Source organism: Corvus kubaryi, unplaced genomic scaffold, assembly GCF_017639235.1.
Source record: "Corvus kubaryi isolate FWS band 111438036 unplaced genomic scaffold, C.kubaryi_AGA036_p1.0 37308, whole genome shotgun sequence".
NCBI classification, from domain to species: Eukaryota; Metazoa; Chordata; class Aves; order Passeriformes; family Corvidae; genus Corvus; species Corvus kubaryi.
This window is the reverse complement of record NW_024581096.1, coordinates 15,206,370-15,220,155: the sequence shown is the minus strand read 5'-3', so window position 1 is coordinate 15,220,155 and position 13,786 is coordinate 15,206,370. Positions and strand designations below refer to the sequence as shown.

General features: G+C 42.2%; 1 protein-coding gene across 2 annotated transcripts in view; it reads left to right on the top strand.

Annotated features, from left to right (window-relative positions):
• DNAI1 (dynein axonemal intermediate chain 1) overlaps positions 1–13,786 on the top strand; it is a 138,307-nt gene that overhangs the window by 57,589 nt on the left and 66,932 nt on the right. For both annotated transcript variants that reach the window (XM_042028710.1, XM_042028709.1), the window contains exon 13: positions 5,399–5,646. In XM_042028710.1, the coding sequence (XP_041884644.1) occupies positions 5,399–5,646 (248 nt within the window). The remainder of the gene's footprint in view (positions 1–5,398; positions 5,647–13,786) is intronic.

The following is a 13,786-nucleotide window of genomic DNA, read 5'->3' as shown; positions in this document are numbered from 1 at the left end:
ATAGGAACAGAATGAACACCAATGGTCCCAATTTAAATTTCTCAGGGATCCTGGGATGTGGTCTGCTTGAGCACAGCCCTCTGACGTCCCAGCTCTGTTCCCTGTTCTAGCTTGCTGTAGTGTCTTTGGCAGTCCCCTCCACTGCCCTTTCTCATTCTGTAAAAAGGAGTGCTGCATATACAGCCTTAAAGCACTCTCAAATGCTATAAAACTTTGAGATATTATTGTTACTCCCAAAGAGCTTTGAAAACACATTCAGCACTTGCACAAACTCTCTGAGCTCTTGGAAAGATTTGTTCTTTCCTGATTTTTCAGAACTATTGGCATACAGTTAAGCTCGAAGTGCCAGCTGTTTCCTTTGTTACAGCACACCAATTCTGCAACTGCAGCAAAGTGTGGAATTGGCACAGCTTTTAAAAATAAGCGAGGAGAGAATCTCGCTAGAGCAGTGCAAGGTCATTCAACTTGTTTCACAGTGGGTTAGATTAGCCTATGCTCAGTGCCCTGCTGCACAGGGTTTACTCACTGATAAAAAAAATCATATTGAAAATTCACTAATTTGTGACTTGCTCAGTCATCTGTCTATGCTATGCAGATGGAAGCACAGGAATATTCTTGGACTGTGCTCAGTCTTTTGAAGATTTTCAATTTGCTAGGGAAAATTTGCTGGTCTTTGTTTTTTGTCCTCTATACTTTAAATATTGTAAAGACAAATAAATAGCTGAGATGTGTCTTTGGATACCAAAATTTTTGTCTTTGAAACTGATCTCTCCTCCACAGAGGAGACTGCCTCACCAAATGTAGAGCACAACCAGCCCCTTCCCTTGGCTTCTTAGAAAACCAGTCCTAAAGGATAGAGCCCCAGCCAGCCAGCTCATCAAAGCATGAGTGTATCTGGGAGAGTTGAAGTGCTTGTGTAGCTGTGATGCTCAGAAACAATCAGCTGTTCACAAATGTACTTCATCTTGCTTTTTTTTCCAGATGGGCTTCTGGAGGACACAGGACAGATTTTAGGCACCAGCAGTTCTTTTTAGCATGGTGATATCTTGGTCCAAACTGTATCAGCGAGACAGCTGGCAGACTTGAATTTTAGAAAGCCATCACAGGATCACAGTATCACAGGATCTAAGATATAAGGCTGGAGCGTTTTGGGTTTTAAATCCTCCGAAGAGAAAGTAATTTGCCATAGCATGGGCTTCTTGTGTAGTAAAAACTCCTACTTTAACTCATGACCATGGGTGGTACCCACATTGAGATTTATTATGTGGCTGCAGGATTTAAACTAAGCATTGTGCTTTTTAACTTGAGGACGCTGTTGCCTCGAGCATAGTGGTTCAGCCAGTAAGCATTTTGGAGGAAATGGAAGAAAACCATGTAATGTACATCTCATGGCTTTGTTCCGGAACAAGGCTGGAAAGATACAAATAGAATTTTTTAAAAAATTTCTCCAGCAAACAAAAGACTTTGTTCTGATATTGGACATTTGCTGATTCTTTTGAATTTAGCTAAGGAGTAATATAAATGAAAAATCCATTAAAACAGGCACTTAAGCATCAGGCAAAAGATTCAGATGCTTTTCAGATTATTACTTTGCATAAACTATTTGGTGATATCCCAATGATATTCTGGGATATTTTTCTACCACTACAGTACTTTTCTGAAAAGGGTTTGGGGTGAATCTCTCCAGCTTTAAAAGCAAATGCAGAGGAGTATTTTAGACAGTGGTCATAGTTGGTTTGAAACCTGTTTCTATTTGCATGTGATGCTTACAGGCTCAGTTCTCCATGTTGAGATCAGTAATCATGCTATCTGCATCTTTCCTTAGCAAAACTTGTCTTCCCTATGTACACTTGTTACATGTCAGGGTCTAAAATTTAATTTCTGCTCAGGTGAACACTGAGGGATCCTCATGGCAGCAAGGGTCTGTCCACTCTCTTCTTCTTGCTGTGCTGTCATGTGTCTTCCTGTAAAGAACAAGTCCTGCTGGCACTGATTATCAGAAAAACTGTGTAATATCTCTAATATCTCCAGCCCTTGTATCTCAGGGAAAAAAAAGCCAGTTTGCACTTTGTGGATCTGCATGGGGCGAATATTCTCTACTCTTCCAGTCCATACTGGTGCATCCATGAGGTGCAGAGCAGCTGTCTCAGGTCTGAAGCTGCTGCTTTCACTTCCAACAGTGGTTCACCACTGTCAGCTTGGTGCCTTAGGTTTTAACTTTAATATTTTTCAAATTCTCTACTGCTTAGTGTGTAACTCTGAAGTTTCTTGTAGCCTGTTAACTTCTGCTCTTTCATGCTATGTAGACATAACAAAGTCTCTCCGGGCCTGCTTTCCAAGGTCACTCAGACCGTCCTAGGCCCAAAAAGTATAAACCAAAGAGCAAGGGGGGCAAGTTACATCACTAAACTGAAGCTTTAATTGGAGAATTAACCCTGATATGCAAATGAACCAAACCTATAAAAGTGTGAAGAACTCGGGACCTGTTGTCCATCTAGGGGTCCATCTTGGCAATAGCCTCTGGCTCCCCAGCCAGGGGGTACCTTTGAAGGCCTTTCAAATAAATACCTACCTTATTCCCTTACTCCTGTCTAGTCTCTGTTTCTAGGAGGCCTCTTAAGGCATCAAGCTCTTGGATCTGCACTTTTTTGCTTGGCTGTGCTCTCTGATCTTCCAACATTGATTCACCCTGCATCCTGAGAGTCTGTCTGCCCAATGTTTTGGGGCAAAGTGCAGTACTCTGCTTGTTTTTACTGAAAACCAAAAACCTTTCTCTCGGAAGTGCTGCTCTTCAAAGCTATACCACAGATATGCTGCTGTGGATATGTACTGTGCTTGCCATTCTGGAACACTGAATATCACTAATGAAATAAGCCCCTTTTGAAATTATTTATTAAAGAATATGTTGGTATGTCACAGGTTAGTACTCTGGATGAGAATTCACCCTTCATTAAAATGGATTTATATGCCTATGCTCAGCTGGTCAGTCTGTGTGATGCTGTCATGCTTCAGTGTTAATTGTGGGTTATTCTCATCACATTGCCTTTCATCAGGAATAAGCTTTACATACTTTAGTGATCATATTATTCAGCCTTATGTGCGGTATTCACACATCTGTGATTTAACCCACATTCCTGATATTTGATAACATCAAGGAGACAATGAGTAGGATTCAGCTCTTAGTTTAAGGTGGGTTTAACATTCAGTAGTGGCCACTGCAGTCAGTGGAGCCTAGACAGTAAATCAGCACCCATATAAAACTCTCCTTTAAGATGCTACTGGTACTGATGGCAGCAGAAGCTTGGACTCTGAGTGCACAGACAGTCATACACAGACCTGCATTTGGGTGTCATAATCTGCAAACTGGACCCTGCATTTCACTCTGCCAGAGCCTCTTCCCAAGGCTTTGTTTTTCCCCTGCCAGACTAACCCCCAGGTGGACTTGCTGAAGCTGCTGAGCTATTTCACCTGATGAAGACCTACTCTATCACCTTTAACTGAGGAATGTGGGTGGACTCTGTTCCTGTCTGATCACTGGGGAGAGAACCACCTCCAAAACACAACTTAGATCTTTGGTGGCTGAATCACCCCCTGTAGAGGTGTCTCCTCTGCTGTCTGTGCAAGGAACATGGGGGCAGCTCTTGAACCTCCTCAGCACAGTGCTAACAGATAGAAAATTACTGTATGCTACAGGCCTTTTGGGAATATGCCTGGCTGATCAGCTCACTCCAAGAGAAATAAGAGCATGGAATAAGTTGAATTCAAAGGCTATCCAACAAATTTGGCTTCATTCTGCTCTGAGCCACTCCTGATGGCCATTTCCACAGCCTTCTGAAGTGTTTTTGATTCTGAGGTGAGCACAGATTCATCCTTATCATTCATGGACCTCAACTAAATACCAGTTCAATGACATTACTTGGCTAAGAACAAAGACAATTCTGTGAATTAAAAGAACTGGGAAATCTCTGATGGAGAAAGTATCTTCCTTTTCAGCTAGAATTCTAAGAATAAGCTTCCCCTTCATAAAAAAAAAAAAAAAAAATTAGAAATGTTGTTTGGGGTCAGATACATTTAAAGTAATGCCAGTTTTGAAATCTCACCTTTCTGCAAAGTAGAGAAACCATTTTCCTCATCTGTGCCCAGTACAGAGAGACCTGTGAGAAGATTCTATTTCAACAATCTAGTATGAAGCAGCAGTAACAGTTTTGTTAATGTGTGTTTCTTTACTGGTTCTTTGAATGCTTTTACGTGGCCCTGTTACACATGAAGTACACAATATCTGTACCTGCATGCTGGCTTGGAATCAGTTTACTTCTAAGGAGAGTTCTCTAAAGTTGGTGTTATCACTGGAGTACACATTTACCTGATCCTGCAGGTTGGCCAAAATGTTAAGAAAGGTAGGAAGCGCTTTTAAAAGGAGAGGGCTGTTCTGGAAACAGAATGTGTAGTAAGTGCTTGAAGCACAGAAAGCAGTAAATTTATTTCCCATATACTGTGTGCCTGAGGGCATTGGCAGTAATAAAAAGCACTAGATGGCTAGGATGCTCTCAGAGGCAGCATTGTTTTCATAGATTAGCAAAGTTCCTTCTTTGTTTCTGGAGAGCTTATCTACATCAACAGCTTTTCTTTCCCTTTCAGAGAATTTGGAAATTGTCTTTTTACATGATCGAAATACCCTAAGAATTGGAGAGACAGTCAGGGCATGATAAGAAAGCACACAAAAGAAAGATGGTCCTGCTGAGAAAGGGGAGAGCTAATTTCAGGCAGCACAAAGAAAAGGTGAAAGTAAATAGAAAAAGGATTGGAAAGTCTTGGCAAAAAAAAGAGTTTCTGTGCCAAGCAGGGAGATGTTGGACATAAACAGAAAATAAAGCTATGGTCACTTTTACATTGTCCAGTTATGAGCAATGGCAATTGATATAATGCTTTACAGATACATTAATGAAATGTTTTTCTTTGAAAAAGTAGAGGAGACTGAAATACCGAATACTGCCAATACAGAAATTGAAATGGTGCTATCCTTGATTCTGCCTGTATGTCTGCAGTGTAGTGAAATCCTAGCCCACAGAAAGAAGTGTAATCCTAGCCCAAAGAAAGAAGTGCCCACAAAATTCTTTCTTTCCTCCACACTTCTCCTCCAAGGCTTCACAGCTCTCTCTCCTTGAAAAAAGCACACCAAAACAGTAGTTCTTCTGCATAAGTACATTGTGCCTATGTCCTGGGGGTGGCATATCAGTGGCGGAAAGGATGTTCAGATGTAGGCACACCAATATGATAATTTGGTCCTGTGATTGGTACCTTTGCCTTCAGGTAGGTTTTAGGCATGGGTGGCAGCTGTCTGTTTCTACGTTTCAGTAGCTGAGGATCCTGGAAACTGATCTGACATCTCCTTGTTTAGACGACTTCATGAAGCAGGGCCATGGCATGCTCCTCCTCTACACCCTGAAGAACCCCTCATTCCCAGAGTACTCCTTCAGCAGTGAGAGTGGCGTCATGTGCTTGGACTTCCACAGTGACCACCCCTACCTCCTGGCAGTGGGCTTCTACGATGGCAATGTGGCCATCTTCAATCTGAAGAAGCCAGCCTCCCAGCCCAGCTACAGGAGTAGTGCCAAGTCAGGGAAGCACACAGAGCCAGTGTGGCAGGTAAGGGTGCTTTTCCTTTCCTGTGACTGGGCTTTGAATTGGACGGAGTTTGGGCACAGCCGGAAAAGTCCTGTATGCGGAAAGGTGCTGTTTTAGTACATGTGATTGATTAAGTTGTATTTCAAGCTAATTTTGAAGTATGCATAAAGGCAAAGCAACTGCATGAATCCTTGGTCCTCAGTAGAAACTAAATGTGTGAGCAGAAGTTTGCTATATACAATTATTTCTCCTTAGTTTTCATTATTATAATTGACTTCTTTTTTGAGAAGAACTGGTATCCTCTATATGTACCAGCATGCAATGATATTCGTATTCCAAACAGAAAATCACAGGACAGCAAGTGATAAGCAGTGCATAAAAACAGGGAAAACAAGTATATCAGCGTAAAAGAGAGCTCTGTTGGGCACAGTAAGTCCAGGGGCAGCTGCCTGTGGAACTGGCTGCTAGCAGGATTCAAGACACACTACCTTGTAGTTGACCTTTTAGCTGACCTTGAATTACTCTAGTGAATTCAGAACTGTGATGTGCAGGTGATGTTCTTAAACTAATGCCACTCTGTCATCTGTCAGAAGGAGCCACCAGATGGGTGGTACTGTGAAGGGTCAGGGTGAATATGTTGCTACATCCGGCTAATTAGCTATGTCTGCAATGTAATCTGAGCTCAGATTGAGGCACTGGAAGGTATATGTGCTTTTGATTTTGTTTATAGCAGTAGAAGCATGGCAGCACATATTTCAACATGGTCTGTATCAGCCTGTTGAGTTGCAGGAGTGTGTCTTTTGTTTGCTATCCTGGACTAAAGGTGTTGCTGCAGTGACTATTGTTGTCACCTGAGTTAGGCTGGCTGATACAGTCATATGTCAGTGTTCCTTGAACTTTGACACATGCCTTGCATGGATTGTCCCCTAGCCATGGCTTCTGGTTATTGCATCTTCCAGTAAAAGTCCAAGAAATCAAGGGTACCTGGTGGGACTACAGATGAATGTGGAATATGCCAAGAGCAAGACCTGTGCTTGCTATAAACAGAGAGTTTGTACAAATGTAACATTTCAGAGAAGACATGAATTTTATATTTCGTGCCTGTCTATCCAAAGCTTTTCCTCTAGCAGATATTTTTAGCTCTTCCAACAGGTTAACGTAGTAGTTCGGACTTGGGTTGTTATCATAATACAATCTGTCAGGTATGCACACACACACACACACACACACACAAAAAGAAAACTTCTGAGCTTTTCCCACTGCCACTTAGGCTTCCAGTAAAAAAACCAGGCCAAATAGTAAGTGCTACATGAAGTTTTTCATGGTCTTGCTGCAGCATGCTATGGGAGGTCCCAGCTGTTACTGCACATTAGAGACACAAAAATCCCAGATCATTTGTGCCCCAGATGATATTGGAAAGGACAGTGTATGCTGAGGGGATGTTATTAGCAGCCTCTTCCCTACAGATGAGGAGCAGGTACATTCAGCAGTGGAGGTAGTCTGCATGGGGTTTTTAGGGGTAGGTTTATGTGTACCACTTGGCAGCAGTGGGGCACAGAAATGAAATAAAATAATTAGGCACTCTAGGAAGATAGCTCTGAAAAGAGAGAAGCTACTCCATGGGTATGGATAGATGTGGCTATGAGTAGACTGTAGTTCCTGCTTCTTTATTTCCACAGGTTAAGTGCTGAGAATCATTACTATTTGTTTTCTTCGAAAAGAAGAAAATTTCTCTGAGCAATCTGGTCCAGTGGAAGGTGTCCCTGTCCATGGCAAGGGGGTTGGAACAAGATGGTCTTTAAAGTCCCTTCCAACCCAAACCATTCTGTGATTCTGTGATTAAAGTACCAATATTTTTACTAAACTTTACGATTTTTAACTTGCTACAAAACCAGCGAGCCAAGTTAGTAGTTAGATGATTGTACAACAATCGGAAGACCTTGTACCTCTGTTGGAAAGATCTGAAGTGTAAGCATTTGTCAATATAAGCCAAAAGGTTTAGGAAAGGCTTTCGCTCCATTCAATGTGATGAAAAGCAGCATGGACTATCTGTTAGGTTGAGACATTTGATTGTTATTTCTCATTCAGCATCAGATGATTCTAGAGAGTGATGCCTTTTTTCTCATATTTAGCTCAAAGATCTTATATTCTCGCCCACCAAGACACCACTAGTCTCAAGCCCAGTCTTTGTCTAGATACTAGACCTCAAAAAAATCCCCCTTTTTTGTAGAGAAAATGAACAAAGTAGAAAAGTAACAATGTTATTCTGAGCAATTAGGAGCCTTTGTTCTCTGGACTGCCTGGCTTTTTTCTTTTGAAACAATGCAGCCGTTTCACGATGGAAACAAAATGGGAAGTGGGTAAAGCAGACTGACAGCTCTTTTCTTGTGCTATTTCATCTTCAGTGACTTAGTAATATCTCAGTTCGTTTGCATAAAACAAAGCTGATGTAATGTTCCCGTTGTTAAGAGCAAAATAAAATAACACAAATTTTCTAATTCTGTTACCTAAGAAAGAGTTTGTCTGCCTGATACTACTCCCTGTTTTTTTAAAGAGCATAGCAATGGTTTCTTATAGATTTGGCAATTGTCTCCCATGTATTAACTGCATTTTAAATAATGGAAAATTCTAGCCTGTTTTAAATTACACATTTCTAATTGCTTATTACTAATTGGTGAGGATCCAAAACCTCAGAGAGGAAAAAACGAAGAGGAATAAACACGTACATAGACATGTGAATGTATATGCATGCAGTGCAATGTGGCTAATACCACCAAAACTCAGGTATCACAGGAGCACAGAACTAGAAATGGTGTTCCAGGTCAGAGAATTCAGGCCTCTACCTTTGAATGTAAAAACCAGTTTAAAAGGAGTCACTTCCTGGAAAGCTGTGTCAAACCTGTCACATTCTGCTGGGAAAAAGCCTATGTGGCATTAACCTAAACCCCACTTTAATCAAAATAATGCTCAAGTAGTAAGAAAAATCCTCACACTCCCATCATCTCTGAGTAGGCCTACAAAGCAAGTCCCTGAACAGTGTATTTTTTTGAGCCAATGGCTCGATCCCAGGGGTTGGCTCCAGAGATTAATGAGGTTGCCCGGTGTGAAGCTACTGGAGTAGACTTTGGCAGCCAGAGGCCTCAGGAGCTGTGTTCTCTGGGAAGAAACAACACCTTGCTGGGAAAGGGCTCTCAGCGCAGAGCATCTCCTTTTTCTAGCTTTAAAATTTTTTCTTTCTCCTTTCTTTCTAAAAGAATAATGATTAGGTTTTATTTACAGCTGAGAAGAGTGCTTTTTCTCTTACCTTTCTACACTGGGGTATACTAAATACTTTAGGATTGAAGTATTTGGAAGCTGGAACAGTTCAGAATCAGGAAATGATAACTGAAACTGTGTGTCAGGGTTTGTTTCTGTTGTTCAATCTCCTTCCTAAAACACGTGTTATTTGACAGATTTGTTTTCACTGTGTACTTCTATTTTACTTTCACATCAAGCCAAAAGGATGCTATTGCTGCTGAGACTAGTACAGGGCCAATAATGCTTCAGAGGGTTGGAAATAATTTTTTATTTTACTTGCTCACCATCAGAATTACTGACGAAATTCCTATTGCAGAGTGTTGACCCTAGGATCTGCAAATAGAACATTTCTTTCGGTTGTGCTTCAAGCAAATCTCAGCTGCGGCAGGCATGCCTGTGTGAACAGCACGGTTTGGAATTGCTATGAAGACATCACTGGTTAGAAACACAACTTTGTTCATTGTTGATTTACTGAAGCTGATCTGGCCTCCCTGAGGAGCTGATACCATGGAGCTTCAGATGGCATCCTGAGAGAATTATTTTCTGCGCGATATTCATGCGTGGGAAGAGAAAGGGGTGGCCACTGCAGGCTAATTCTTCACCAAATGCCAGTCAGGTTAGATGTGATGCTCATGGTTTGGATGAAGAAGTCAAAGCAAGATGGTAATAACCTGCAAATGGCCAAAGGAAACTGAAAGGAGCATCAGCTTGCAGAATAGTTTTCCAGCAGAACTTGTGGAAGTCCCATCTCAAGCGTCAACCTGACAAAACACACCTGAAATTGCTCGCTGGAGTTTGTCTCATAATTGTGTGATCCCTTCTACTTGTCTATTTCCTGTGTTCCAATCTAAGTTCTTGAATAAATCTACACTGAACTTTCACAGTGTGTGAAGCCATTCCAGACTCACTGAAGTCTTGTTTCACTGATAGAAGTAAATGAAAATTCCTTTAAAGTTATCACAGCCTGCTGTTCTTTTACCCCATTCTGTGTTTCTGCACAGCTCCACGAAAAAGGTCTTTATGGGAAGCTGATCGAATTTGCTGCACTTAGGAGAAAAAAAAGCGCATTTTGTTCATAATCCACTGTCACACCAGCACATTGTTTCTTTTCTGATGATGGGCATTCTCCTAAATCTGTCATCTGCAGTCAGACAGATTTTGCAGCTTGCATTGCCTCTGAGATGTTACTGCTTCACATAATATTTGGTTTCTTTGGCTTCAGGCAAACAAATTGTTTGATGCAAAGGAAATAAAAGAAAAGTATAAGGCAGAAGGTTGCTACCAAGGTCAGAGTAAAGATCAGCTGTCTCAGAACAGCCTCAACACCCCTTCTGTTGCCTTCACTAAGAAGCACAAAACAGGTGTTTGCTGAGGGTAGTTCAGTGAAAAAAAATCTCTTTCAACTCTGTGATGATACTGCTAGGGGATAACTCTAGAGGAGAAATAGAAATCTGGAGAAGAAAGGAAAACAACAGAGACCTGAAGCAAAGGAATCTAAACCCAAGATAAGGGGGGAGAATGTAGCCTGAAGGCAAAATAGAGCAGAAACCTAATTGTGAGCATCATTTAGCACCAAACCTCTACAGTAATGCAAGGCAACTGAGTTTCTTATATTGGGTCAGTTCAATGTTTGCACAGAGGACCTTTATCTTCATCTCCAGCTTTCTACTATGTTTTTCATGCCACCAACCCTGCCTTGCATACCTAGCCCAGTGCAAACAGGGCAAAAAGTCTAATTTATTTCTGACATCCCAGGAGTAAAAGACACCACTGTATCTTCACCAGAGGGATCACTTCACTCATTCTGCACTTGCACAGAAGTAGAAAGCAGTGAGAAGAGCATCCATAGACCAGTCAGCAGGCATTTGGAGTCCAGAGATCTCAATCTGTCAGAGGCTTCCTTGTTGGAGCAGTCCTGAGCTGCAGTCCTGCTCCCTACACTGAGTTCTGTGTCCAGCAACAGGTTGTTGCAGCAGCAGTTGTCCTGTCTGGTGAGTACCTAACACTGGGTTCCTCACTGCAGCACCATGAGGCATTTAGTGACTGACAAGCATCAGTTGTGTCCCTGTTCTCTCCTGGAGGGAGCTGGGGAGGAAAGGCTGTGCTTGGGAAGAGTTGCCATGTACTTGTTGTAAGGTCAAGACCAGCAGCTTTCTGGTTGTCCTCAGTCACTGTGAGACCTCACTACAGGCACAGCCCTACTGGAGGAAATCGTGTCTCCCACAGAGTTAATGTCCATAATTTTTTGGAAAGGCTCTGCTGAGCCACAAAAATTCATTCAGAAGCTTTGGGCTCATTTATGCACAGTAGAGAAGGTGGAAATTGCAAGACACTCCTGTGGCAGAAATGTTGGGTAAAATCCTTTGCAGCATGCTTGTACCTTGTCCAAAACTGTTGAACACTTTTTAAGCCACTATAGGTTAGGAAATGTAAGCATCCGAATGCTTATTCCTAAATCTCTTTGACAATAATGAACAAAATCCCTGATAGTTTAACTTTGACATTGTACTTTTTGAGATGGTATCTAGCTGTGTCTTCTGGAGATTCAGAAATTATTCATGGTTATTTTTAAATTGTGCCTAGGGTATGGATTGTTTTGGGTTAGAAATTGTCCAGCAAAGTGTCCATTGCAGATCGTGTACTGTTTGTCTAAAAAATGAGCACATTTTGCTTTGATGCCGTATTTCCCTCTATACTTCATTCAGATGCTGAACTGCTTTTCTACCCTCTGCTCTCACAATTCCTTGCTAAATAGATTCTTCTCTCATGCTACTCTTATACCTCTTCCTTTTACTTAAGATCCAAACCATTTTACTGTGGGTATTCAGGTTGACTATTTCTTTTCTGGTGTCTCTAAGCAAAATACAAGAAACTTTATTTGCCTGTTAGTTGCACTGGGACTAATTTGTGGAGAAAACTTCACTTTTAAAATTTAAAAGTCCTTTCAAGCCTTGCAATGTTGGAAGATGCTAGCCTGAGGTCTAAAATATCAGAGAAGTTGTAATGCATTTGTTTGGTTGCCTGGATCTTTGAATTCTATTCTGCTGCTTTATAGTGTATATATAAACACACTGATGGGTCTTAATGGCTGTTATACAGCCTGTGGAACAACAGAATGCTGCTCTGAAGAGGATGAAATAAAAGCAAGAGAATGATAATGGCAGAGCTAGATGCAAGTTGGGCAGGGATGGTGCAGGCAAGGTCACATTGATACATAGCGAGGTATAGGGATCTGGGTCTGGCCATGACTCCCATTCTTCTCCCACCCCTGGAGCCATGGTCAGCTGCCACAGATTGATGTAGTGTCCAGGGCTCTCAGCATCCAACAGGCCCCAGGAGAGTCTCTCCCCATCCCTGGTGCAAGTCCACTTGATCCTGTGGTGATGGGAACCTTCTCAGGCATATTGCAGACACCGTCTCTGATGTAGCAACATCAGGCAGTTGGGGCGTTTGGATGTGAGCCTGCCTGCCCTGTGTGTCTGCTTTTCCTGCACACAGAGTGGGAAACATATTTTGTCTATTGTAAATTGGGAATCTTGCACCACGGGCACAGTCAGAATTGAAACCAAGAGCTGTGAATTGTAACTGGTTAAATACCCCTGAGCTTTGTTGGCCTCTGGCACACATTGCTCAGCTGCATGCTGTGTCTGACATGGGAACATAGCCACTGACAGGACAAACAGGTGTCACTCTAATGTCTGGTTCCTCCCTTCTCATCTGTTGACATGCCAGCCTAATAAATGCACTGGGCAGTGCTGTGAAGGGAATAAGCACGCAGATTCCTAGTGAAACACTGTACAAAGCAGAGCATTCGAATCCCAGCAGGAAGAAAACAAACTGAAAGTAGGGCCAGCCTTATCCAATGCTATTTATAACTGAGCTCTGCTTCCTTCAGATAAATCTGAGTCTCTGAAGCATGAGCAATGCACAAGCCTCAGGCTGGGCCTTTGACCTGCTTCAGTGGCACTCCTATGTCCATGCTCTCTGCTTACTGCTGAGTGCCTCCCACTATCACCAAAAGTGCCTTTTAGTAGGAAAGGTTTTGCTGCCCTTTTTCTGCACCCCAAATTTGTGTAACCTGATGCAGTGGACCTAATTCCTTGCTCCTCTCGGCTGACCTTGCACTCTTGAGTTCACTGATGCTCAAGAGATAGAACCTGGTCCTCCGAGTCCCGGGAAGATCCCATCGAGGTGGAAGGCGCTTGATCTAGGTGTAGAAGAGCAGTGTTTTTTGGAAGATGGGTGTTTCTGGGACTAAATATGATATGGGAGTTTATCTTAAAGTGTTTCCTCATTGCTGTTGAGCTAATCTAGTTGTTTTCCTTCAGCTATCAGGAAGTTTTCAAAGACTTTGGAGGCCAAACCCCTGAGAATGCTTGTAGTAAAACTTGTAAGTAGCCATATGCTGCTAGAAGGAGGGAAATAATTTGCAAAATTATTAGATGGGAAGTTCCTGCTATTTCCTGTAGCCGGAACAACCGTATTCTACCAGATAGGCCCAGTATTTGGTGGTACCCATAAATAAAGTCATCATCCAGCCTCATGCCCATGATGCAGGTGCCTGACAGCCTGGAGCTGCTCCTGGAGCATCCAGGCAGTGCTGGGCTGTGTTTTCTATTCCAAGGGGTTTTGAGATGCTTTTCCTTATCATAGGAATTCTGAAAGAATTCTTCCTCCTGCACCTCTTTTTTTGGTGAGATATGATCCTGCCAAGCTGGCTGCCTTGACTGCTGCCTGATTTCTTTGTAGATGAAGTACCTGCCTTTCTTTCAGTACCTGTTTACTGTTACCAAGCCTGTCAGCCACCCTGACTCTCCTAACTACCATGTTCATTATCACAAACATACGGTGGGTCAAGTAAGGA